A 26,385-nucleotide genomic window follows, 5' to 3' on the forward strand; every position below is an offset into this window, starting at 1 on the left:
ATCACTGTTGCAGTGTTAAAAATCATTAGTTTATCAACACAACATAATGCACCAAACTTTGATAGAGGTGTGGCACCAGGATGTAAGGTCATGTTGGGTCATCAAAATGGCCCGTTTACTGGTTTGCACTCTGTTCACGCAAACCACATCTTTTTATGTGGTGTTAGCTTTCATAGGGTTCTGTAGAACAGAATTTATTTCAGATGAAGATTACCACTTTTTAAAAGTGACTCTCACATGACTTTAACACTGTGTATTCTGTCTGAATTATCATCCAAAGATACAGCAGATTGTAATCATTTGCCTTGATCCCTAACCTGTTCACCCCCAATTTCCTGTCAACAGGTCCACAATCACCATTGATAACAATGGGTTAAGGCCAAACCATGTTGGTGGTAGGGTTACATGTGATGTACAAATAATTTCAAGAATCAGGAACTTTTAAATTTCATACACACAATTAAATACGTACATATCCTTGTTCTTCATTGCCTGACCCACTTTCTCCGTTTTGTTCTGGGAAACCTGATAAGTTTATTTTAATTTTTTTTTTTCCATCAGAGAAATGCCACAGATCAGCCCTGCATTGACTTACATTCAGTGTTTTCATGGAACTAGCCATGCGGGTGTACATTCATGTGCAATGAGATACTTGAATTGAAAGGAAAAAATAGGTCTATAGATACTGGTACATGTGATGAACAATGCAGGCCTTTTACTGAAGCAACCAATGTGTATTGTTCCAGTGTGTTGGGGTATCTCCAACAGCTGTCCCTGATGTTTGTAACAGTTTCATTGTATAGGCTGATATCAGACAAGAAATCCAAAGTGAAGGCATTCGATCACTCGTTTCTTCACAAAGCCACCCAAAAGAAATTAACCTGCCCACCTCAATTTCCTGTAAACAGTTCCAAAAAAACACCCTTGATAAAAATTAACTTGGGTCAAACCATGGTTGGTAAGAGGTTAATTAATAGAAGATACATTTGTCCAACAGAGACAAGAGGACCTTGCTGATACCATGGTAACCAAGTCCTTTTATTACCCGTATACCAACTCCAGGCACTGTGCATGCACTGTGAATTATTTTTTTGTGGTTAATTTTTAACCAAAGTGAATATTTTTTCACTTTTTTGTTTTTCAGATTGTACAGGAAGTGACCTCAAATTGGGTCAACAGCACCCATCGCTCCAAAAGTGTTTACAAGAAGACAAAACCCAGAGTCTAGCAGTATCCAGTAGTTCATAGACAATTTAGGCGTGAAAGTGCCATGTTGGACAGACTGTGAGCTGTGATTACGCTTGGTGAATATTTGTCCCTTGGTAAAGTAACCCGAGAGAGGACACTTTTTTGACTAGGCCCCCGAGACCTATCATTAAGTCTGCATTAGTGCATGCACTGTTCCACAGCCAGTGGAAATATATACTACTCCCCCTGTTCCTGCTCTGGATACTTCTTGTCAGGAGAGAGAGCTACTTTATTTTCTTCTCGAAGAATTCGGAAAGCGAGTGAGCTGTATGAAGGATGTGTGACATGCAGACGTCAGATGTTACTGCCTTAAAGATAACAGAGAATGCGGTGCATTCGACAAGCAGTGGTAAGTATTCTTGTTATTTCGAATCATCCCGTGGACCATGAGAGTCACCTGTCAGTTCAGTTATGGTGATACAGCAAGTTTGCTCTCCAGTTTCCTAGCCCCAAGGTATTTTGACAGTCACCCACTAAAGGGTTTTCTCTTACACTAGGAATTTCACGTTTCCGCGCATTATATTTATGTAACATACTAAATTTCTTGTCTCAGTTCATGGGTGACACCAGGAAATTTTAAAATATTTCTCACTCGATTCACTGGATTTAAATAGTGTAAAAGTGAGAGGGTATAGTGGTGCTTGGTGTGAGAACCATCAAAACACATTCATGGCAAACAAACTCATTCTGTTTGACCTCACACCCCCTTCCCCCTTTCTCTAAATGGTCGTTTTGAAGTTCAAAAATCAGACAGTGTAATCATGATTTGAATTTCTTTCAAACAAAATATGTCACTTGAGTAGAGTTTTGGATGTTTACACTGCTAACAGGTTTTTCAACAGCAAAACTTTCCAAATTGTAATGGTAATTGAGTATTATGCATGCCGGTTATCGATTGTGTAACCATGGCGTACAGTTAGGGTGCATCTTTGCATAATTCATGATAATTGTCAAAGTACAGCTAAAACTTCACCCTCTAAATGCACTAAGTTCTGTTTGTGATGTACATGTTTTAATTATTCACAAAACTCTAACCTAATTTCAGTCACTATCCTACCAAGAAAAATTTCTTTTGTATCCTACTATCAGCCAGTTTTTTCCTAAGGATTACCAAGTGTACAGTTCCTGCCATGATTAATTTTCCCTGTATTGGATGGTCTTGATTCCAGGGCATTTTTAATGTATTCATTCCTGTTCCCTGTAAACAGGTCCACACTCATCATTGATAATTTGTATTAAATCATTGGGTTCAAATTTGATATATTGTGTCGACGAGCACTGAGTGAGACATTCCTGTCAGGCTGGCACCTCTGTCCCTCACATCATTATGGTCCCTAGGTACATACGTCGCCATTTATATTTTCCAAAACAACAATATTTGAACAGACTTTTGGCTCAAACGGAACAAAGTTCAAAACTAGAACACCTTTATAGTGTTCACAAGCCATACTTCCACGTTGAATTCCAAAAGATTGAATATTTTCTGTCAGGATTTATGTGTTCTCTGGTTTGTGTACATTTGGTAATTGAGGATCCACAATGTCTTCAATGGTACATTACTGTGTTACTAGACTAAAGGGAAGGCAGCTGAGCCCCCACATGGTGTGTTTATTTATGCCCCCTAACCTGAACATGGTGGGCACAGCAGAGATCATTCGTGATCATCATCATTGTTGGAAGTGCTTACTTCCTGCAAATACAATACACCTGTGTGATTGGACAAGATGCTATGCTTTCTTGAAGATTCCGCAAGCTTCAAGCGAATCAGAACCTACTGTAGTTTACTTAAGACTGGTTATTGTTGTAGCTGTGGCACGATTATGCCTGCCAGCGTACAGACTGATATTCCTGGAAAAATCCACTCATCAACCAACTAGAATATCATGGAATGAATAGCATACGTAACGACATGTATTTGTGATAATTGAATTTATAACATATATTTATCAAAGAGAAGAGACTACAGTCGTGGGGAAAACGTTATTACACCTTCTGTAAATGAGGGTAATTTTTGAACAGTGTTTCTGAAAGATTCTGCAAAAAAATTACAAAATATGCCAATATGCCAGAACCCCCTCCCGTCCAAAATTTTTCAAGTTTGATATCTCTCATATACCGGTAGATGACGGTGCCCTATGATGATCAAAGGTATTAAGCATCCATTGAAAAATTGGGGCAATGTATTCCCCCGAGATATTCAGCAATCTTTTTGCAAGCAGTGACGTTAATGAGAAATTGCATGTAACTGAATCATCGTGCCGAAAGCAAAAGGGACTTGCTGAGCTTTACATAAAATACAAAAAAACAAAAACAAGTCGCTTCAGACTGCACATCGGAGTCTTCAAGGTTGTACAGACATCCAGTGTAGATGTTCAAATTGTGGTATTGCTGATTTTTATGAGACAAATTTCAAGTCGTTTGGATTCAATTGAAATTGTGATATTTGAAAAGTACATTTATATCTGTAAGTCCCTATAAAGACTGCGAAAAAGAGATATTGAAAATTGAATTAGTTTTCTGTGAAAAGTATGCACCATTCATGTTTTTATGCCCAGTGTAAATTTGGATATTCAAAACTTACATATTGTTCGGCTGCAAAAATTGTACATGTATATAGAATTGGAGGCACTCTTAAAAAGTCAACAAATATCTTTTCCTCTATGAAGCAAGCTATGTTTACAAGTTTAATGCTTTTCTTGATATGATCAGTTACTTTGAAAAATCATAAACATATTTTTTGAATGTACAATACGGTATATACAGGGTTTCTTGCATCAGTGTTTGAATTGTGTGTATTCATCGTTATGGAAAATCTTTCCCATGGTAGATGGTGTGTACACACATGGCTTATTCCTTGTGAGGAATCTGAACACATTCAGTGATGGATAGTATACAAGGATGTTGCTCTAGACTCGGAGTGAGCCAACTGTGAGTTGCATGATCGAGTTGAGCTACATGTACGGTGTTATACAGTAGTGGAACGATATAATAGTTGAATGTCCATGACACCAAAAATAGATTGCCTTCAACAATGAAGAGATCTGCTCTTCACAAAAGAGTGGAATTCCAGGGGTATTAAAACTGAATTTCTACAGACTGGCAAGCTTGTGTAATCCATTTCAACAACAGCTGTGGTGTGGCAGATAGTATGGTATCTATCTATACGTCCCTGTCAACAGTTAACTAATGAGTGCAGTTTCTACCGTATTTCTTCACTATCAACAGCAGTTTGGACACAAAACAACAGATAGGTACTAGACTAATGCTCTGGGTAGTGAAAGTGACATTCTCAGACCAGTAAAATTGCACCCACTGAGGTGTGCCCTTGACAACAAAACTGAGCTCTCGTAGACCACATTAGGAAAACAATGTATCCCTGAAAGCAACTAGGCTGCCCTTGAAAGTAAAAAGACAAGGTACATGAGTCTGATATAAAACCGTATGGGGCTCACAGAAATTGTATGCCTTGATCTGTGGCCAGGCTGGCATCAGTCAAAATTTTAACTTGTTCACCCCTCAATTCTCAGTAAACAGGTCCACACTCGCCATTGATAATGATGGGTTTGGACCAAACCATGGTGGTGAAAGGGTGAAAGACAAGTGACAGCTGAAAGAAAAACTTGGCTCAGGTCCAAACTAACCAGTCCAGCAGCTACAGTGTTGTTGACCTTGGTGTTCTATTTTCAAACAATTGCAACAATGATAAAGAAAAGTATTATTTCAGTGAGGAATTTTTATTTTATTATCTATACATTCAGTTCTTCAATTTCCTATTTTTCGTATAGTGTTCAGTATATTATATGGTGCCATCGCCAACAACATTCAGCAATATGCTGTTAAGATAGAACACGCCTCAAATTTCTACAATTCTTTTCTGATCTACCACTTGTTGGGGCTTAAGGTAGCACTTGTAGAAAGAAATACTTTCACCGTCTTAGTTCTTTGAAAATCAAAAATTTCATTTCCCACGATAGAGTTAACACAAGGATGGCGGCCATTTTGACTTCCAAATAGCGCAAAATGTTGGTAATTGTTTCACTTGTTCCAAACTTCGCACAATGACCCCAATATTATTGTTGATTTGATAAGAGAATGGATGACAGATTCATTGAGGAAAGTTTGAGCAAAAGTTTCAGTCTTTCACTTTTGAGGCGCATTTACCTTCAACTGCTCCACAGGTATGAAGTTGCCTTTTAAAGATTAATGACTGCGCTCACGTATGAAACTCAACCTGTAGAGTATTGACAAGGTGGAATGGTTGTAACAGTGCATAGAGATGATAGCAAACCAACCTTGATCATTGATTCTCTATACACTGCTTTTTTCATTCAGATTGGCCTAAACAAACTTTGCCCCAGGGTACAGCTTTACAACAATCTCTCCCTTTGAAAATGGCTTAAACATTTCAAAGGGATTTGAATATTCTACAGTAGCCAATTAATTAAGAAATCAATCTCCTGTAAGTTTGCAGTTGTAACGTTCATTTACTCTCTGTGTTTAATTGTAATTTGCATTAGAGCATTATGCATATGTACTATTGACCTGAAATCTCTTGCTGTAAGCTGGGTATGTTGTGCTGTATCCAATTTAGTTCTATAGGATAGGTATGTTATTCTATTCATCAATTTTGCCAAAATGATATGCAATCGTAAATAATATCTTTATATAATGACTATAACTTCAATTTGTCATCATTAATACAGACTCATCCAAGAAAATTCTGTCGATGCCTTAAAAAAGAAGTGACAGTTTTAAAGCTGTAATGTCAAAACAGGTCCCTCCCCCTCCCCCACCCAGCCACCCCCATCCACACAGTGGTATCAGCCAGTTCTTTACAATTGTGTAACTGTCACTCTCATTATGGGTGAAAACAAAAGGAACCAACAATTTAAAGTCAACCTAGAGTGTTCAGTGCAGTGTAACTTGTGTTTTGTGACAAAATATTTACATTCCAAACAGCTGACCAAGCTATCAAGATCTTTTCCTGCCAAGAAAAATGGCAGCCCAGCTGAATAGCCTTATTTGTTTTCCGTCTAAAAAGTATTTCCGAACGCCTTTAAAGAGAACTTTAGAAGAGAAGATCTGAACCAGATCTTCAAGGTAAAAAAACAACAAGAGGAATCCATCGGTAGAATGACTTTGCTCACATTTCATTGTTTTCTGTCTTTTGATCATGGCCAGTCAAGTGTGAGCAGTTCTGGTTTAATACCAGCAGAGAATTCGAGCCAAGTATGTCTTTTGATTCTCTGTGAAAAGACTTGAAAGATATCAACCAGGTGGTGACACCAAACACTGCTAGGGTTCACGACCTCTAGGGCAATGTCCTCACATTCCTACGTATGTAATCAAGAACACATCAGGCATACTTTGATATATGCTGCGATTTTTTCTTGTGGTGACCTTTACATATGGCCACCGTCTCAGCGAAACATGACGTGTAGAACAGAAAATATTATCCTTGCATATTTTGTCTCGCTATATTGTTTGCTGTACTGATTGTGTATACCCAAAATATTATTATGTAGGATGGGACGAATTTGTCTCCTCGCAGTGAAAGTTGTTACATGACTACATCACAGCAGAGCTACACTGTATCCAGGCTGCATTTCACTGGCGTGTAGGAATTTTCTAATCCAGATATATTACGTAAATCATAATGTTGCGGTTTGTTCCCTGACAGACCACACACTGTTTATGAACACTTGACAATCATATTGAAGCATTTTATTACTATGGCACTGTGTGATAGGTGATGGAATGCCAAATGCCCCAAACTACCAAGAGCCATCTTTGCATTATACTTAAAAATCTTCAGCAAATATAAATAAATTTACATAACAAACCAGTCAGGGTCAGGTAAATTTATGTTAAATATGTGAGAAGAATACATTAAACCTGAAAAGTTTACATAACAAAATTTTGTCACATAGGACAGGAATTTTTAGTATCTCTGCTTGTTTTCTTGAATAAACATACTTTTCAGAAAACAAAGGAAGGGGCATTGTTTATAAATAATGGAGTTTCTGCCGGTATCTCAAAATTATGAAAAGTTTAGTTTCCTGACATGCAGTGGTAAGCTTACAATACAAAGACTTGTGTAACACTTTATTTAGGCCAAACATAGACAAAATATATGAAGTTTTCAACAAGTGTGTACCAGTTGCCGCGGAGTGACTGTGAAACTTTATCCCAAAGACACCCCATATCATGACTGGAATAGTGGCATGTAATACTACGGTAGACTTATACCTTTATTCTGCAACACTTGTTCTTCTATTTCTGTAATGACTTCAAGGGAGAACATCACCCAAACAGTGCTAGCACGCTAACATTGCCATACATGTGGTTTAAGGTAGTATGCGCCTCAAAAATGAAAGACTTAAACTTTTGCTCAAACTTTCCGCAAGGAATCTTTCAGCCATTCTCTTTCAAAATCAAGAATAAATATTGGGGGTCACCATGGAAAATTTGGTTCAAAAGAAAGATTTTACCCAAGATTTATCAATATTTGATATTCAGAATGGTCACTATCCCTGTGTTAACTCCATAGGAAAGATAAAATTGTCAATTCTTGAAAAACTAAGACAATGACAATTTTGCTTGTGAGAGCTTCCAAGTGAGCCCCCACAAGTGGTAGATCAGCAAAGAATGGTAAAAGTTTAAGAGTTCGAATATCTGTCTTGGAGGTGCATTCTACCTTGAAGGGAGACAAACACCTCATACATCCAAAAGCACAAAAAAATCAGCAAAACTGAAGATTACAGGGCCCATAATAAACAATGTACAAATAATCATAATCCTAGAGAGTCAAGCTGCTTCCAAGAGCTAGGGAGGCCCTGTAGGAAAACCTGATAATATGAATAATGGAGATGTGGCCCACTTTTCTTCAGGTGTTCTAAAGAATTGGGGAAAAAAAAGAAATTTAGTCAAGAGACTTTGAGGCCAAAGGCTCGCCTTCAAGAAAAAATGTGAATAATCAACAGTTGATAAAATGTATTTGTAGGTATCTTAAAGTTTGTTACTGAATTAAAATTGTTGAGGTATTTTACTAGTGTGTCAACTATTCTTGCCAGCTGTCAGGTCTGTCGTGAGGTTATCTACTCACACATACACCAGACTTTTTTCATTTGTCACCGCCCTTTCATTAAGCGTTTGTGTTTTCATTTGAGTGTGACAGAAGGACAATGTCATGCCGGAAACCTCATTTTGGTTATGGTGCTGGTGATATTGATGACAAACAGGTATGACGGCCTTGTTGGAGAGCACTCAATACCTTTACTGTTGCTTCTACTTGAATCTGTCATGTCCACATGGAGAATTTTCTTTAGAGGCAATCCTAACAGCTGATTGGTTCAGTTAGTCACATGATTAATTTGCATACATACAATCCTGACAGCTCATTGGTCCGCTTAGTCACATGGATGATTTTGCATACAGTTCATTGATGAAGTACCGTACTAGCCACAAAATGTCTGCTTGTGAAAACTGGTGGTTAGTGAAGAACACTTTGTTTATTTAGTTCACACCTGCAGCATTATCAATCGTTTGACCCTAATTTGTACTTAGCGTTGGTCCAATCATTTCACTACCTGCGTATAAATGTACTGTACAGAGCATGTGGTTTTTACACAATCACATTTGAGACTGCAGACAACCTGCAGGTTTAAAAGGATGGTGCAGTTTGTCAGTTGAAAAGAAGAGAATTACTACAAAAGCAATAAAAAAGACCTTTTTGTTTATTTTCCACTGCATTGAACTAGATATAATTCAATTAATTGTTCTGTGCATAATTCATCCATAAATACTGGTGCTGTGGCTAATTTCTGGAATTCTATGCCATGGACTGAGTTCTACACCTTAGTGCATGGGAACATTTTGATACCTTTCCAGGCACAGGATGTTGAGACATTTTCCATATAGTTTCCAACTGTCATTGATAGGTGCCCAAGGAAGGGGAGAGATTCTGAGTGGGTGTATGGCTTTCATGGATGAGGGATTCTTTTGATGGGAAAATTGCCAAGCGAAATAAGTGAATTGCTGGTCAATGTTGCTTGCTAAAAATGAACACACTGTGACCTCATTTTGTCTGAGGAATTTTGTTTATTTGATAACGTTTCTCTTTGGGAGGATTATTTAATTTCCTTGGATGACGGAAACAAGCAATTTTTTAGTCCATAATGGAAAAATAATTTGAATAAATGGCAGGAGTAATGAACTTTGACCTAATTCTGAAATGGAATGTCAGAAATATCAGGTATTTTGTGAGTAAAGAATACCATAATGGTGATTGATGATGACAGTGATACACAGTGTGCCCTCTTTCAAACATGGTTTCTGGAAACTTTGCATCAGTTTGAGGAATTGTCAAAAATTCTGTGCATCAGCCCTGTATCTCTACATGTAAATCAAACAATTTTTTTGCGTCACAAGCCGTTTGTTTACGTCATGGCACATCATATTGGCTCAGACAGCACACCGGTGAGACAGTGGTGAAGTGAATTTCCTTCATCCCAACTTCAAGGGCGTGAGTTTTTGTGATATTTTTGAACTTTTTTGGTTGAGAATAAAATATGGCAGCACATTGAATTCTGCTGTGATTTCATGAGACACACATTAATAATTCTGAAGACTAAACTTTATAAATAACATGAAAATGAGACTGACTACGTGTATTATGGAACTGAAAGTCAGGACCTATATATTGAATGTACAATGTATTCAATACCCAGATAACAGGACACAAGTAATTTGAATTTCTCTGATAAAGTCATGAATTTAAGTCTCAGTGAGTGCTAAAGCTACAATGTTCTATTTTGTCTGTGTACGTGGGTGGATTTGTTGGTGTTTATCATTGGTTGGTATTTATCACTTTACATATTTGGAAAATGAATTTTTCATCTTGATAAATAGTGTGTAGTAAACCTGATATTTCTCACAGAATTAATTCAATAAAACTGGCAAGCAATCTATCAACACTGTGTTATGGAGTCTGAAATTAGTACAGTTAATGTAAAAACATCATCAGATATGTGACACGGGTCACTACAAGCCATTTGTTGTGGAACTTTGTATTTTGAAATGATAAAAGGGTTATCCTCCTTGTTAATTAGAAATAAAATGAAATATCAGTGACAATACTGGACATATTTCCCAGTCTTCATATTATTTGGGTTAGACAATGTAAAATCACACATCCTGTATTTACCATAATCATGACACCAGAGTATACCATCAACACGATGAGACATTTAATATCAGCCAAGTGTGAAAAGAACCTCTAAATATGAAAATACAACCGACAAATTATGTCAAATATTTACCCAAGTTTAAATGCTCTGAATGTAAGAGTAAACACAACTTTTGAAACGTATCAGAAATTATACCACATTAGGTTGTCAGCATTCATGAAAAGTTTCTGCATTCATGAAAAGTTTCTGAAAAAAATGAAGTGGCATAAATACAAATGGAACAATGGCAAAAATGATGTCAAAAGTCAAATTTTAGCTTCATCAGATACATTTATCACATTTCTGATGTTATACAGGCGGTGTCAAGCTCTGTAGGTTTTGATACAATATACTATGGAAGCCATACAAGATACGGAATAAGTATTCCATAGTCTTATCCTGATTGTATTTTCCCTTAAGGAGGTACACAATTAAAATCATGCAGTCTTACCCCCAAAAAATATACCATATCTGATTTTAATTGAAACTATCAAAAGAGAAGTAATCTTTCCAATGTTATATTTCCGTAATATGCCAAAAGTTATTGCCATGGATACAGAAGATTACTTCCTGTACGTGTTGCCATTACAGTTATTGACATTTTAATTTTGTACTTTGCTCAATCATCATCTAAATTAATATTGATATCAAAGGAAAATATCATTTAGTAATTTCATAATGTCTGTGTAATGTGAAATCTAAATTCTCGATCCAAATAGAGGCTTTTATTTCTTGAAAGAAAAATGTTTTAGGTGTATTGTAATGTTGTGATGATACAGTACAAGTGAATTATGCCTTATTTGTAATCATGTCGCCATGTGATAAATAATAAATGAATTTACCAGTATAATTTATCGGATGACCAAGCATATACACACGATTCACCTTTTGTTCGAGTAAAGGGATACTGGTGGAATGGCAACTTTCAATACATGTATCATGTGGGTGTCACGTTTCTTGTTTCTCAGTGCATACAACTTCATTGTCAATGCCATGTCTTCAAATTGAATAGGACTGTATGTTTAAATAATACACTGGACAGGCAGTGTTACTGTACATGACTGGTAATTTTCATAGGCCATACTGTACTTATATTCTCTCTGATATTTCCCTGTAAGATTCTAAGAATGACTTGATATGAAAACTGTTGGCAGTTCGTAAGGGACCATAGATAATTAAAAAACATACTTGGCAAACTCACTGCATTTGACCTCAAACCCCTATCCCCTATATTCTCTCCCTTTAGAAATGAAAGCCTTGGAGTGCAAAATTTCACCAACAAAATTCTGATTTGAACTTTGAACTTCCCAAACATATGACACACATGTACATGATTGCTCATGTAGCCGACACGAACACGAAGTGTCTGTTACCGGCTACCAAAAACTATGAAATATAGTAAAGAATGAGCTACAAAATCACTATCAGTTTTAAGTTGCAGGTAGAATAAGTCTGTGCCTTTGTAAAAATAATATAAAAATAGTAGAAAGTGAAGAACCAGCTGAAAGTTAGTTGAGGAGACCTTGACCGCATATCATTTGCATCTCATTGTCGGCTACATGGACTGTGTGCCCACACATGTACATGATTGCTGAAGTAGCCTGTAGGTTTAAACTTTCCTTCAAATTTTTGAAGAACAAACACAATCCAAATGAAACCGGGACAGTCATATTAGTACCAAACACATCCATGGTTTAGAATATATGGCAAAACAGTTGCATATGGTGTGCATGGTATTTGAAATAGAGCTATTCCATCTCATAATGAGTTATGTTTGTCATGTGCACATTTCAATTTAACCCTATGAGTTGCTGCAATTTTTCCTCCAAAATTTTAGTGCAACATTTTACCAATTTTTATGAACTTCTGTGTAGCTTTTCTGTAATTTTGGACCAAATTGACATCACATTTCATTTGCTACAGTTTCTTATCAAAATTTTGGCAAAAATCTGAAAAAAATTTGACTGAGGTGTATTGTATAAGGGGCGAAAAAAAATGATTTTGGCACTCAAAGGCCTCATGTGTCCTCGACCTGAACCAACAGAGTTGCTCACTGTAACCTGGCGGCAAGAGAATTGAACAGTATCTGCATGAACTGGTGGTCGTCTTATTCAAAGATGGTCAAGGCTAAGCCTGTAACAGGTCACCTAGTACTAAATTAATTACACCAGCCCTGAAAAAGAGACTGGTTGTAACAGACCTGAACAGGGTACATAAAAAAGCCAAAAATACACAGGAGTGAAAAAGCAGTTGTAATTTTAGTTGTGGCACGCATAATGTTCAGTCTTGTTGCTGGTATGATTGAAAAAATACCATGAAACATATTGTTTGCTGATTAACTTGTCAGAATTGGAAAAAAAAGAATAAAAAATTGTCAATTCATCAGTTCTCCTGAGCTTTAAATAAAGTAACTGATATTTTTAAAAAGTTATCAATTTACATATAGATTATCTGAGCTGTAGATATTTTTACCAACTTTTAACCCTTTCAACACCATGGTTTGGTCCAAGTCTATTGTTATCAATGGTAAGAGCGGACCTATTTACAAGGAATTAGGGGTGAACAGGTTAAAAGAGAGTAAAATTTTCTTCTTTTGAAGCAGTCTGTGAAAATTTGAGGCATAATTGTGGAGGAACCAACGTTACAATCAGGATACAGGGTTTGTGTACCCTACACCATGAACTGTGGTGAGTTTTCAGACTAGGACAGTGTAATGCTGTCAAGAAAGAATTGAAGATGAATTCACTTAGTATAACGATTGATACAATATGCAAAGCAAATAAACAAATACATTTGTAAACTAAGTGATTTGTTTATTTTGCAGACTAATAATATGCACCTTGATCATCACTGCTTACCAGAACTCTGTTCTCCTTGTTCTTGCTCACGTACTCAGAAGAACATTTTTGATAAAAAATTGTTTGAATATTCTAGAAATCAAAGCTGCATTATGCTTGATGTGCGTTGACATTTTGGTAATTGACCATTAATTATGTGCATTACATTTCTGTTGTTACATTGTATTTAGTCACTGACTTAATTCACCTAGCTTGCATGAACAAAGATCACCAAAATGTCAAAAGACGATATTTTCTTAAGTTAAGGTAGAACCACCCTCTCAAAGACTTGAAATTTTGTCTAAACTTTCCTCATGGAAATTTTACACCATGCTCTTCATGATGAGGAATGAAAAACCCATGGTTAGCATGTGAACTTTGTCACTCGAGAAACAATTTACTGAACATAACCAACATTCAAAATTCAAAATGGCTGCCATCCATTTGTGAACTCTATGGGAAAAAATGTTCAGTTTGCACAAAAATATAGCAGTGAAAGCTTTACTTACTCTAGAACTTCAAAATGAGAGCACACAAGGGGTAGACTGGCAAAGTATGTGGTGTAAAAATTTGAGAGTGTGAATGTCTATTCCTGCTTTAAAAAGTATTGAAATTATCATCTGAAGATGCAGATTCTGTTTTCCCCTGCCAAGTCATTGAAAATCAGTGTAGAAATCAAGATACTGAGTAGATAGCCTTCCATTGTTATCATATTTCTGATCTCTTTGAGCCAATGTATATGTTCCCTGAAATTTATAATAACACAAAAACATATTTCAACATTGTAGTTCGGGTTATGCTACAGTACATTCAGTGGTTTCTTTGAATTTACTGTTTGTATTGAAGCAATGACAGTGCATCTCAAACTCAAGTGGTGTCTCTATTTTGACTCAGCTGCCAACACAATTCAACAAACAGTAACAATGTCCTCAATAAATTGCTACATTGTATATGAAAATAAGATAATAGCAACTTTAGAACCAGTGACAAACAGGATATTCACGTTATTCAGCAACAAATTTTCAAAATATTTGACAAGTACTACAGATACAATTTATCTCACAATTTACTCACAAAGACTTGACAGCCAGACTATGTGGAGAGAGTAAATTCAGGGAAAAAAATCAATTGCAGCAAACAGTTATCAAGTTATGCATGAAATGTGAAAGTATTGTAGTTATGTATAGCCATTTTTTGATTAAATTTGAATGTGGTGATATTCTGCAAACAGTTACAAGGTACCCATAGATTAAAATTTTATTTATAGACACAAAAAATATCGCTAGGTTCACACTCAGGCCCAGGGCCACTTCTGGATGGACTGCAAAAATGTGATAAGACAAGGGAAATTTTGGTCTGTGTTCACACTGTATTTGAATCACCTGCCTCTTATATCTGTTAGAGCGTCAACCGGGCCCAGGGCCAACATAAAATGTTTACGCAAACAATTTAGACCAGGTGTCAAATTTGTGTCAATTCTGAACCCAACCCTCAGACCCAACGTAAATTAAGCTGGCCCAGAGCCAGAATAGCAAGTTTATATCATTTTATTTTTTCATAGTTTCATAATGTAGTGTGAATGTGGTAAGTTTGTACCAGTCAATTGATGCACTGACATACCGTACATTGATGACTCATCCATACATTGTTAGGTCATCACACATAATGTAAATCGTAAATGGCATGCTGACATTTTCCATCGTTTTGATATGTTTCATCATAGCAAGAATGCATACGTCTTTCATATTTCGGCACTCTTCAAAAAACTGTGGTCGCAGTTGTGTACATTAAACTTAAGTACAAAAGGTGAAATTGTTAAATGGAGGCGACAGCTGCGTTTATAATGATGGTGTATGGATTGAGATAAGCAACAAGAGATGTATTAAAATTAACCTCTTTAACCCTACTCCCCCGTCCGCCCTCTGTGGTGAAAACAAAATTGGATTGTATCAATATGTGTGGGGATGAAACTTTAACCCTTTGAGTGCTGTAATTTTTTTCCCACCAAAATTTTAGTGCAACATTTTACCTATTGTTTATTAATTTTTCTGCAATTTTTTTATAATTTTGGATCAAATGGACAGCACATTTCATTGGCTACAGTTTTCTATCAAAATTTTCGTAAAAATCTGAAAAAGATCGGCAGGGGTTTAGTTTATAGAGGTGAAATTTAGACAGCAGCGGAAATGAAAGCCGTGAATTCCTCAGCGGCTTGTTTATTTCCATGGAGTCCTCTAACAGTGTTTAATAACGGGGTATATGAAAGTGATATTTCCTTGCCGTAACAGGAATGCAAAACCCCGGGGAGATATTTCCATGCAGTAAATTCAAGGTTAGTTACAGGAAATCTTGACCGTTATATTTGTACAGAAGACAAAATGCTTAACAAAGGGGAGGTTAAAGGCAGTTATATACAGAACAAAAAATGGTAAACAAAGTGGCGGTTCAAAATGTAGTTTGTATGTAAATGTGGTCACAGATCTCATTAATCTGGGTGAAGTTAGTTTGTTGAGAGTTACTTGTTCATATTTGTTTGACTGATTTTACAGAATGATGTTGTATGAATGTCACATTGAAACATGGGATAGCAGATTCTTTTCAATCCCCTTCTTGTCAAATGTGAAAAAAATTGGTACAAAAAATGTATTTTTACACCTTTGAATTGACAGTGAAATTAAATTTTATCTTGTTGATGGTACTGTTATTGAGGACTGCTCATTTGATATTGTCACAAAAACCAGACATTTAAAACTTCATTTTCTCCACTAACTTTACAATGTGCACATACAAGCAGCAGACAGAAAAAATATTGTAAAAATTTTGGCGGCCACAAACATTGTCCCTAAGGTGCATTTGTGGTTAGTTTTTTGTGACAGCCAAATATCGGTATGAATAATTTGTGAAATGTTCTTGTTGCCCACAGGGTTTTCTTGAATCATGTGAAGTTAACTTGGGCATATGGCAGAGTTGTATTGTCATGCAACAGATGTTGTTGTGGTTTTGAGTTCTGACAGTGTTTTGGTATAGCAGTTAATGACAGTCATACAGATAATCGCAGAGGGAATTTATACATGTACACGCAACAGATGTCATTGTGGTTTGGAGTTCTTGTGATTGTTTTCAATGTATGGCAATGAACAGTCATGACATGTTTTCATTATACTGTGTGCATGTGTGCTTACTCCACATGGAGATGGTATGTTAGTTTTGTGTACAGGTGGACTGGACTGACACCATATGTCAATGTGACCTTTCAAGTTTGTTATCTAGCCGGTCATCTTGTGGCTTAGAAAACAAACCACAATATGACTGGTGAGAGACTTGATTCTGTGACCATAGACAACTTGACCTGAAAATGACCTTATCAATGCTCTGCATGGGACTGGTTCAATTGCAGAGGTTGGTTTGTTTTTGTCTTAAGGTGTTAATGACTCTTACGACGTGTGGTAACCATGGTAACAACTGACGGACTGCTCATGGCAGATGGTCAAAATGAAAATGGGGTTACATACTTGAGTTTGAGTTTAATTAGAGCGGGTGTTGAATGCACTGTGATATACCTTTGATAAAACAGTTGTTTGCAACGAGAAAATTTTAAAAGGGCTTGTGCAAGAAAGTGGGTGGAATTTTCTAGTTGACTCATTGTGAGGGAATCTTATGATATCTCTTCAAATTGATTCAGTGCTAGGAGATTGTCTTGTAGAGGTATTTGATGATCCAAAATAAATTTATATGCTCTAAAAAGATTGTAGAATTTAAGACCATTGATGTGTACTAGCACAGTGTATCACTGTCTGCTGGGAAACCATAAACGCATTTTTCGAAGTTGGAATGTGGATTGGCTTGAGCCAACCCATCAGCATCCCCGTGTGATTTCACGTCTATTTTTACTCTGTTTGAAATGTGAACGGAAGGATCTTTGATGAATCACTGATAACAAATGTTTACTTTTATGAAGGATTCTACCGGAGGATCAGTATTTTAGGAGAATGAAAGATATCCAAGTTTTATGAAGTAGCAACAGTTCAACAATTAGGCTGTTATTTTGAAAAGTAAATGGGTCACTCAGTCAATGTCATGTTGGCATACTTGTGGAACACTGGGCCCAATTTTCAATATGAAAACAGCCAGGATTTCTAATAGGGGTCTCCCTAGCATTATGATATGAACAAACTTAACCCCCTAAGATAATAGTGATTTGTTAAATAATTCCATGTGGGCCCAGTATATTTCAGTCTTGATCGATAATTTAGTTCTTCAGTGAAGGTCGTATGCGCCTCAAAAGTGAAAGACTTAACTTTTGCTCAAACTTTCCCCAATGGGACTAGATCTCGTAGGTTTTCCCAATAAATAAATAAATAAATAAATAAATAAATAAATAAATAAATAAATGTCAGTTTTAGCCATTCTCCTACTAAATCAAGAATAAAAATCTGGGGTCACCATGCAAAGTTTGGTACAGTAGAGAAACAAATTACCTACCATTCATGGATTCTCGAAATTCAAAATGGCCACCATTCCTGTGTTAACCCAATGGGAAAATATAAAATTTTTGATTTTCAAAAAACTAAGATGGTGAACATTTTCCTTTACACTCCAAGTGCTTTAAAATGAGCCCCCACAAGTGGTAGATCAGAAAGAATTTTACGAATTTTAGAGTCCAAATATCTGTCCCTTTGGCATATTCTACCTCTTGTCAATATAATGAGTCTGAACATGGTAGCCATCTTCCATTTCAAATATTTGTAAGTGACTTTAAGGTGAGTCCATTTTTCTGTCACGATGCTTGCTTAAAGCTTGTTAATACATTATCTATGTCACTTTCTAAAAGTCTGATGTTTGGTTCAGGCTTTTCATATAAAAAATAGTGCAGGAAATCTCTTCAACTGTGGTTTTAGGACATACAAGCTTAATGAAACGCTGGGGATAAATCTTTGTTCTTATACAACAAGCACACCAGTGTTAAGAATTTAGGTCAGCTGAAAAATGTATGGCTTTGATAATATATCATAAGAATTTTTGTTAAAATTATACAAGCTAACTATTTAATGTAAAGAAGAGTTTTATTTGATGTAATTTATTACAAGAAATGTGTTATTTTTAAAAAGATGTTTTAACCCTTTGAGTGCTGTAATTTTCTGCCGCCAAAATTTTAGGTGCAAAATGTTACCAATTTTTATGAATTTTTCTGTAATTTTTTGATAATTTTGGACCAAATGGACATCACATTTAATTGGTTACACTTTCTTCTCAAAATTTCGGCAAAAATCTGAGAAAAATTGACTGGGGTTTATTTTACAAAGGGGACAAAAATAGACTTTGGCGCTCAAAGGGCTAATATTACTTCTTAGGCAAACTGAAATGTAGCTCAATATATGATAAAAGTGCAAGGAAAATAAAAAAGAGGGGAGGAAAAAAGGGGGAAAAAAGACAAAAAGAAAGAGGCTATAGAGAATTTAATTGTAATGTTTATGAAACTAGTGAATAGGGCCAAGTAGCCTAGGGGTTCATACACTGTCAATATAAGATTATACAGAATGAACGTATGAACTGTGAAACCCCCTTGGCCTCTGATCGGATTGCGCTAATCCAGTTCTGTGAAGTCGTGGATTTGCTAGTTGCGTGAAGGGTACATGTGAAACTGACGTACAGCGAGAGTTTCCTACTGAGAAAATTCTTGGTGTGACGAACATGTTTCCTTGGTATTTCCCCTGCTGTAGATACCCAGCAGGGCTCCCTCTAGCCGAAGTAAACTTTTAGCCACTTGATTAGCCAATCTCAAAAACATTTAGCCATTTTCAGTGATCATTAGTCAGTCTGTCAGTAAGTCAGTCTAGTCGGTTATGCGGGCTGAAATATTAAAGACGCACAATTTGAATATACCCTCACTGGGATATTTATTCAACTACAGTCCTAAATGCTACTCAAAAATCACGTGTACACTTATCTTGTTGGGTATCACCAAACTTTGATAACACCCCAGTTAGCTTTGATACTACTGTCTCTATCATGATTTCAACATCCTCCTGGGAATATTTCAACTCCTCCCCAACTGCATTAGTTTTTGCAGTTTCAGATACCTTGGGTGCACAACATCTGTACATTTACTTTTTACAGTTTCAATAAATTTAGGGCTTAGAACTCTTCTGTCTTTTCTTGAACACCACAATTTAAAACCCTCATCAAAATCAAAATCTGTGAGGGGTGGTCCCTCAATTTTTATCATCATAAGATTGTTGACATTGTCAGTATGCAGTGCATTCCTCAGTGCTGTTTTTATTATGTTGTACCTTGAGAAACCACGTTCAACATTCACAGATGTTACAGGACAGGTAAGGCAAATAGTAGCTAATATACACAGGTTAGGATAGGCTTGATCATGCGTTTTTAAACCCCATTCCCAGAATTCTGTGAACTCCTGATTTCTATACTTACACATGACGTGTTTGAAAAGGGACCACTCACTGATGAGTTTTGCTTTATTTAGTGGTGGATTTACAGTATTTCCATCACCATCAGTTTTATCTGTCCCAAAAAATTCTCCCAACTTGAAATCTCAACATCACCATACTTTGCAATCTGATCAGCCTCTGTTGGTAGTTTAGATGGTACCAGAATATCAAAAGCTGAGCTGATTTCATCATCATTTTCAACAAATCTACTGGCTAGATTATCAGATAGGAAAGTCAAAAATTTCTCACTACTTTTAGCAAAATTCTCCCGCTGTTTCTTATTGGCTGGAATTGTGTGACCATGAAATTCAATTTCAAGCTCTGTTTCATACTCCCTAACACTGTCTAGAAACTGCTGGAAATAGCTACCATTTCTGGATTTTAACTCATCCACTGCCTTTTTACATGCAGTTATGTAATCAGACACTTCTGAAAAAGTGAGGTTGTTAGCCTGCAGAGACAGGCATGTTGTGTGCAGTACTGAAAGCACATCCTGGAGGAAAAACGACATGGCAATAAAGTCATATCTTGCTATGTTTTTCAGCAGTCCTGATACACGGGCATTGTTTTTATTTTGTTCCACATCGTCTTTTAGGGCTGAGATTAAAGAGTCTAATGTTCTACAAATAGCTGATACACTATCATAAAAAGACAACCATCGAGTGCTAAACACTTGTTGATACTTCAACTGACTTTCACCCAGACAAGCCTGAGTAGCACTTAACTTGGTTTGATTTTTGGGTGAATAATGATAGTATTTATACAAATCATTCACTGTGGCCTGATATTTTACAAGATAAGACACACAGTCCGCGGCTTGACCACTTGCTAAAGCTAGTTTATGGGCTGCACAGTGTTGTGATAGAATGAACGGGTTGTCCTTCTTAAATCTCGTTGTCAATCCTTGCCTGCTACCGGTCATGGTACTAGCTCCATCAGTGCCCAGAGATATCAGATTTGATAGAGACAGACCCTTCTTCGATAAGATACCTTTCACTTCCAAGTGCAGCTGCTCAGATGTTGCCCTGGTTAGCATCGAGACACTCAGAAAGTGAGATTCCACCTTTCCGTCCACCACGCCGCGTATGTATATCATCAAATTTTGACAAACAGCAATATCTGTCGATTCATCTAACTCTAGCGAATAGAATTTCGCGGCTTTCATCCTTCCAATGACGTTTCTTTCCACAATGTCAGCGATGCAATCAATAAACTCGTCAGTACTCGCACTATGCATGTATGTGACCCTGTCATCTTGACGGAGTACATCTAACGACTTGCAGCCCTATAAAAATAAACAAGGGTAAAAACTAGCACCCCTAAAGCAGACGATTTTGTAAAACATGAACGAAGTGCGGAACACAGATTACATACGTGAATTCATGTCACCAATCGAGACGTGTTCCAAACAAACGTTACGATCATGTTACGTCCACTCCTACAGTGGCTGCACAATTTTAATTCGTTCGGCATTTTGAGATGTAATCTTCAAGCGCAAAGTGTAGCCTACGTATATACGTAAAGACGTGCTCGCTTCCGGTAGAGCTGTGAGGTAAGGTCACTTGTTCCAACGTTGATGACATGTCCTTTTGCCAAACCATGAAGTCATAGTAAACGTACAATAAAAAAGGCTTAAATATGAACAAACCTGTACATCACAGAGCTCTGTAACAGATTTCACTTTCGTTTTGGGGAGGTCTTCTTTTGCGATGAAGTAAACATTTCGCATGGTAGCGACAACAGCGTCTTTCACTGCATTGTATGCTGTGGCAGCGGCTCGTGGCATCTCTTCATTTCTCGCACTGCTTCTTGCCGACTCAGCAAATCTGTGTTCCGCACTCCGTTCATGTTTTACAAAATCGTCTGCTTTAGGGGTACTAGTTTTTTTCCCTGTTGTGAATACATTAGTTCTCCCAGACTTGATACACCAATCGCACATGAAAAGCTGTTTCTCAAATCGCAACCAGCTAAATCGACGGAACCATTCGGGCTTGATCTTGCGACGTACCGTTGGCGTTGCGATCTTTCTGTCACTAACTTCATCATCCCGTTGTTCGGTGTGTTCACCTTTTGATTTTTCTGGTCGGCTGTGCCCCAAAAGTCAGTCAAAGTTCGCTTCGCTGAATTTGAGGCCATAATAGTGTGTAGTACTCAATTCAAATGCTGATGAATTATCGAATGGGGCGGGATTGGGTTTACCCGGGTCTGTGTGCATGCCACAACTAAGGTCACAGAAAGTGTAAGTACAAAGACACGTGGTGTCGGAGAGTCCCGAACTCCGAACTCTGACCCGACCGCCCTTCGGAAAACATCGGATAATGTATTTCTATTACCATGATTACCGTTCCGGGCAACTATTTGATTCTTCGGGCTCAATCGTCTTTATTCGGGCACCAAGTTCACGTGAATTGTATTCATGCGTTGCATGCATATGCGCACGATCGCGGCGGAACATTATTTTTATCGCTGCAGGCATCGATCTTGCAGTGTGAAAGGCCGATGATGCGATGTCTACAGCGGGTGTATCAGTTTTTTTTGTGATCGAAAAAAAATGCGTTTCGCCTAGGGTTTCGCCAAATGATAAAATTTTTAGCCAGGTAGAATTTTTGATCGCATTTGGCGAATTGGCGAATAGGTAGCGGGAGCCCTGCCCTGCAGAATGTGCCGTCGATTTTAGAAATTCGTCTAAACAAAAGTGTTTATCAGATTACACTTGCTGCATCACTTAGATAAAGAAATAAACAGACAGGAATTAACACTGTTATGTTGAATTTGAATGAGAATTGAGGGACCTTTGTTTGGCTTTGAAATCCTCTGCCACTGTATTTAGCAAACCAAACAATACACAGCAGGGTTTGCTTGCACTTGCCTGTGAGTGTTGTTGTTGGACTGCTTGCGAGATTAGCCTAAGACCATATATAGTTTCACAGCAGAGAGATAAGTAGTTGTGACCCCTGACCCCATCATGTTGACAGACTTCCTGTTGTGATCTTGAAGCAGCTATGTCCATGTGCACTGAAAATACCAGCGATTCCTCCGTTACGTGTTTGGAAATGTGTGAGTATCGTTTGAGGTGATTTCAGTCATAACTGTAGCATTGTACGCATTGTGTAGTTTCTCATTCAGACAAGGATCTACCCTTTTTCCTCCCACTTTTGGACGTTTCCTGTCGCCCAACTTTGTTTACCTAATCTTGCAGCCACAGAGTTGAACGACCAGCCGGTCATTCACCCCTGTCATTTACATAGGCGAGTGATTGGACCAAAGATACGAAAGGCTTTGTCTGGGTGTGTGAGTCACGCATTATTGTGGAGTGGATTAGAGTGAAGTGTTTAGTTGAGTTGATTCATTCAAGAATTACATTCGAACCAGACAAGAACTGTCATCGTAGTGTTGAAAACACATCAAGCGACCATGTTGGACTTTGAATATTATTATCCAGTTTACCGTCCTCCCTCCTACCCTCCGCCGATTCCTCCCCCAAGATACTACTTTTCAGGTATGTTTCTTTTTAAAGAATCTCTTTGCTTGTCCTGTTTAAACTTTGATGAGTTCGTATTGATTTGGAATTTATGGACGGCATTTGGCGGGATCTGTGCTTGGCTTGGAGTAAACAAATGCGACATTCACTGCATGGAATGCTGTCACATGTGTGCTCCTTTGAGAATAGCATTGAATTTGCTGTCTTTCACGTGAGTTCTAAACTTGAATGGTGTAAATAGGAGTGAATTAATTAACGGATCCCAGGAGACCGTCTGTCGTGACAAGAGTGAGAGATTAAAATTCATGCAGCAATGAAAAAGGTGTGGTACACCTCTCCGCCATTATGACCATAGTATTCCATGAAACCACGCAATACCAAGGTACAGTCCCGTGTGGTTTCTATTAAGGAATGTCTATGTGGAGACAGCAATGGGAGAGTTACATAATACTGCTTGGTTTTCCAGTGAAATTAATGTGTATTTTTCATGAATAGAGAAGATTGTCAGCGCCTGCTATAAGTATTTGTGTATCGTATTGCATGTTCTATTCAGTAGCATCTCTACACTTATAAAGTTCAATGTCATGTTATTGTTGACTGTTATGCCCTTTAGTAACTTTTATTTCATATTTTGCCAGAATTTTATTAAAGAATGTGAAAAATGTGTCAGAGTTATTTACTGACAATAACTGATCAGCTACGATGGCCACAAATTTCAATTTCAAAGGAATTCTATGAACTTTGACACGAGAGACTCTGCACATATATGTGATGGCAATTGTAAACTTTTATGACGCAGCAAAGGGTTATACGTACAAGTAGTGAATTGAAAACCGTATATCATTGCGTTTCAATGCTTTTTATGTCTTCCTGCCCTGTGTCCGAAACGTCTGTAGTTTATGCATGGCTGGGTAGACACCTACCGGATGAAGAATTCACAGCTTTGACATGTCGGTGTGGTGCAACCCTTTAGGGGAGGTTGAATTTTGAAGAGGGGAGACGGGGCATTTGGTAACAGAGAGGGCAATGCTGTAATCTGTCATCCATCTCAAATTTAAAAAAAAAAATTTTATCAGACAAAAGCATGACAAAGATCTTGGCAAATAGGGAATATATTTTAATCACTAGCTAGGACCTGTCCCGGTTACAGTATACGCTACGCCCCCAAGTAGGTTTCGATGAGAGTGTAGTGTACACTTTAATTGATGAGTGGTCCTACACTGTCTTGTCATAACCTCAAGTGTACCGGTAGTATAATGCGTACAGTAGACATAGAACTTTTCACATAAAGTTTATGGTGTAATAAATGAGATAAAAGGAGTTGTATTACAATGAACAGGAACCCGTCATATCTCAGTACTGCCCTTTGTTTTTGTATAAGAGTTGGACTTTCCTGGAGAAAAATAGAACTGTGAAAGACCAAAGATCAAGCCGTTGATTTCTCATGATACAAACACTGAATTTGAAGTCCCTTTGGCTAAGATGATGATACAATACCGGAAGTTAGACTGCAGGCGACGGGAAATTAATCAGATGAAATTAATTACCTATTTCTGAAACTGATTTCATGTTGATTGTGTTCCTTCAAATACTGATGATTCATGATACTATATGAATTCATTTGATTGAATTCTGGCTGTAAACTGAACTCATCAGCGCTTGTCAGTATTGTGAAAAAGCATCGCGTTAACAGAGTATGGAATACAACAAATTGATATTAAATGTAGTGCAGTAAACTGTCAGAAAGCGGTCCACAGGAGACATCAGGCATGATAGCGAATTAATTTACAGAAGACTTTCAAAACCAACCAATTCTTCAGGGCTTTTGTGAAATATCCAAGAAACAGACAATTATACGGAATTGATCAGTTGTAGCCAGGCGTAGACTGCCCCCTATTGTAAGGATTCTCAAAATGTAGACTCTTCCATTAAAGTGATTTGCATGGACTGACTGCATATACCGAGGCAAAATATGGCACCTGTGGCAGTCCCATAGGTCTGTGAGTTTAATGGAAATTTTTAGCTACTATGACTATAGTCTATAGAAGCTATTGGGATGGGTATCCGTCCGGCGTCCGTCGTCAGTCTGTATGTATGTATGTATGTATGTATGTATGTCCGTTTGTGAGGCGTCCGTCCACTCAAATATCTTGAGAACCGCAGTACTTACTGATTTGATATTTGTTGTGTAGATGAAAAATACGATTTTGAGAAACTATTTTTTTAATTTTTTGATATTGTTGAAAATAGGCAAATTAATGCCAAAAAAGGTGTTTTTGGTAAAAAATCTTCTTCTTCATAACCGCTGGTCAGACAGCTTTGTTATTTGGTATACAGGTCCCTAGGGGTAACCCAACTTAGACTTGTTCAAATTGTGATGAAATATGCAAATCTGTATTTTTAAGGAATTTTTTTGTCATTTTTGGTCAAAATTTGACTTACATTGTATGTAATTCTTGTACTGTATAAACCCTATCAATTCACTCAGAAAAAAATAATTAATATGATTTTAAATAATTGAATTAATTAGGAAATCATCAAAGCCAAAATAATTTTAGTGTAGAATTATCAGAAAGTTCAACTTTTTTTGACAGTTCATAGTGAAATGCTTACCATCTTGGAGGATTAAAACATGTAAAGGCAACTTTCCTGAATCCCAACTTTGACATATTCTGAACCGTCATTTATTGTGCCCTGTATGTTATCTAAAAGAAATTGCTCAAAATAGTCAATAGAGATAGAGATAGAGATAGAGATGGAGAAAGTTCTAATTTCCATTTATGGTTGACTTGGTAAGGATAAAATAAAATTACTTTTTGAGGAAAAAAATAGAGTGGTCAATTAAAAGAGTGGTCAAAGTGATAGGGTTTTTATGGTAAAGCTGGGCTGTATAAAGATTCCTCATGTGCTATTTATAGCAATTATGCAATCTGTGTAAACAGTGCAATGAAAGTGTAACATGATTCCTTATAATGCTTTTGATGACCTTGAACTTCTTAAGTTTCAAACCTTTGTCTCTTCAGTGTGCTTTCTCTGAGTATGTACAGTCTCAACTTATTAAACAGAACTCACAATGTTAATCAAAGATATCCACCTTCTTCATCAATACATGTGTCACAAAAGGTTATTCTCTACATAAC

The 26,385-nt window shown here is 37.1% G+C and overlaps 2 protein-coding genes across 5 annotated transcripts in view; one reads left to right on the forward strand and one right to left on the reverse strand.

Annotated features, from left to right (window-relative positions):
• LOC139117390 (oxysterols receptor LXR-alpha-like) overlaps positions 1-26,385 on the forward strand; it is a 71,381-nt gene that overhangs the window by 29,263 nt on the left and 15,733 nt on the right. For 2 of the 4 annotated variants that reach the window (XM_070680483.1, XM_070680491.1), the window contains exon 2: positions 1,145-1,597. In XM_070680483.1, coding sequence (XP_070536584.1) covers positions 1,525-1,597 — 73 coding nt within the window. In that variant the 5' untranslated portion in view covers positions 1,145-1,524. The other 2 variants (XM_070680499.1, XM_070680476.1) reach the window with 2 other exon arrangements.
• Positions 19,041-22,415, reverse strand: LOC139117412 (SCAN domain-containing protein 3-like). Its single transcript, XM_070680512.1, has 2 exons — positions 21,413-22,415; positions 19,041-21,049 (listed from the first exon to the last, which is right to left on the reverse strand). The coding sequence occupies exons 1-2, from the start codon at positions 21,701-21,703 to the stop codon at positions 19,808-19,810; spliced, it is 1,533 nt and encodes a 510-aa protein (XP_070536613.1). The 5' UTR covers positions 21,704-22,415; the 3' UTR covers positions 19,041-19,807.

Source organism: Ptychodera flava, chromosome 2, assembly GCF_041260155.1.
Source record: "Ptychodera flava strain L36383 chromosome 2, AS_Pfla_20210202, whole genome shotgun sequence".
Lineage (NCBI taxonomy): Eukaryota > Metazoa > Hemichordata > Enteropneusta > Ptychoderidae > Ptychodera > Ptychodera flava.

Bases quoted from the DNA above. Each gene is read 5' to 3' on its own strand.
- LOC139117412 (XM_070680512.1), bottom strand. From the start codon at position 21,703: ATGTGCGATTGGTGTATCAAGTCTGGGAGAACTAATGTATTCACAACA. The intron at 21,050-21,412 runs GTTTGTTCATAT...TTATTTTTATAG, and splicing joins CAGAGCTCTGTGATGTACAG to GGCTGCAAGTCGTTAGATGT.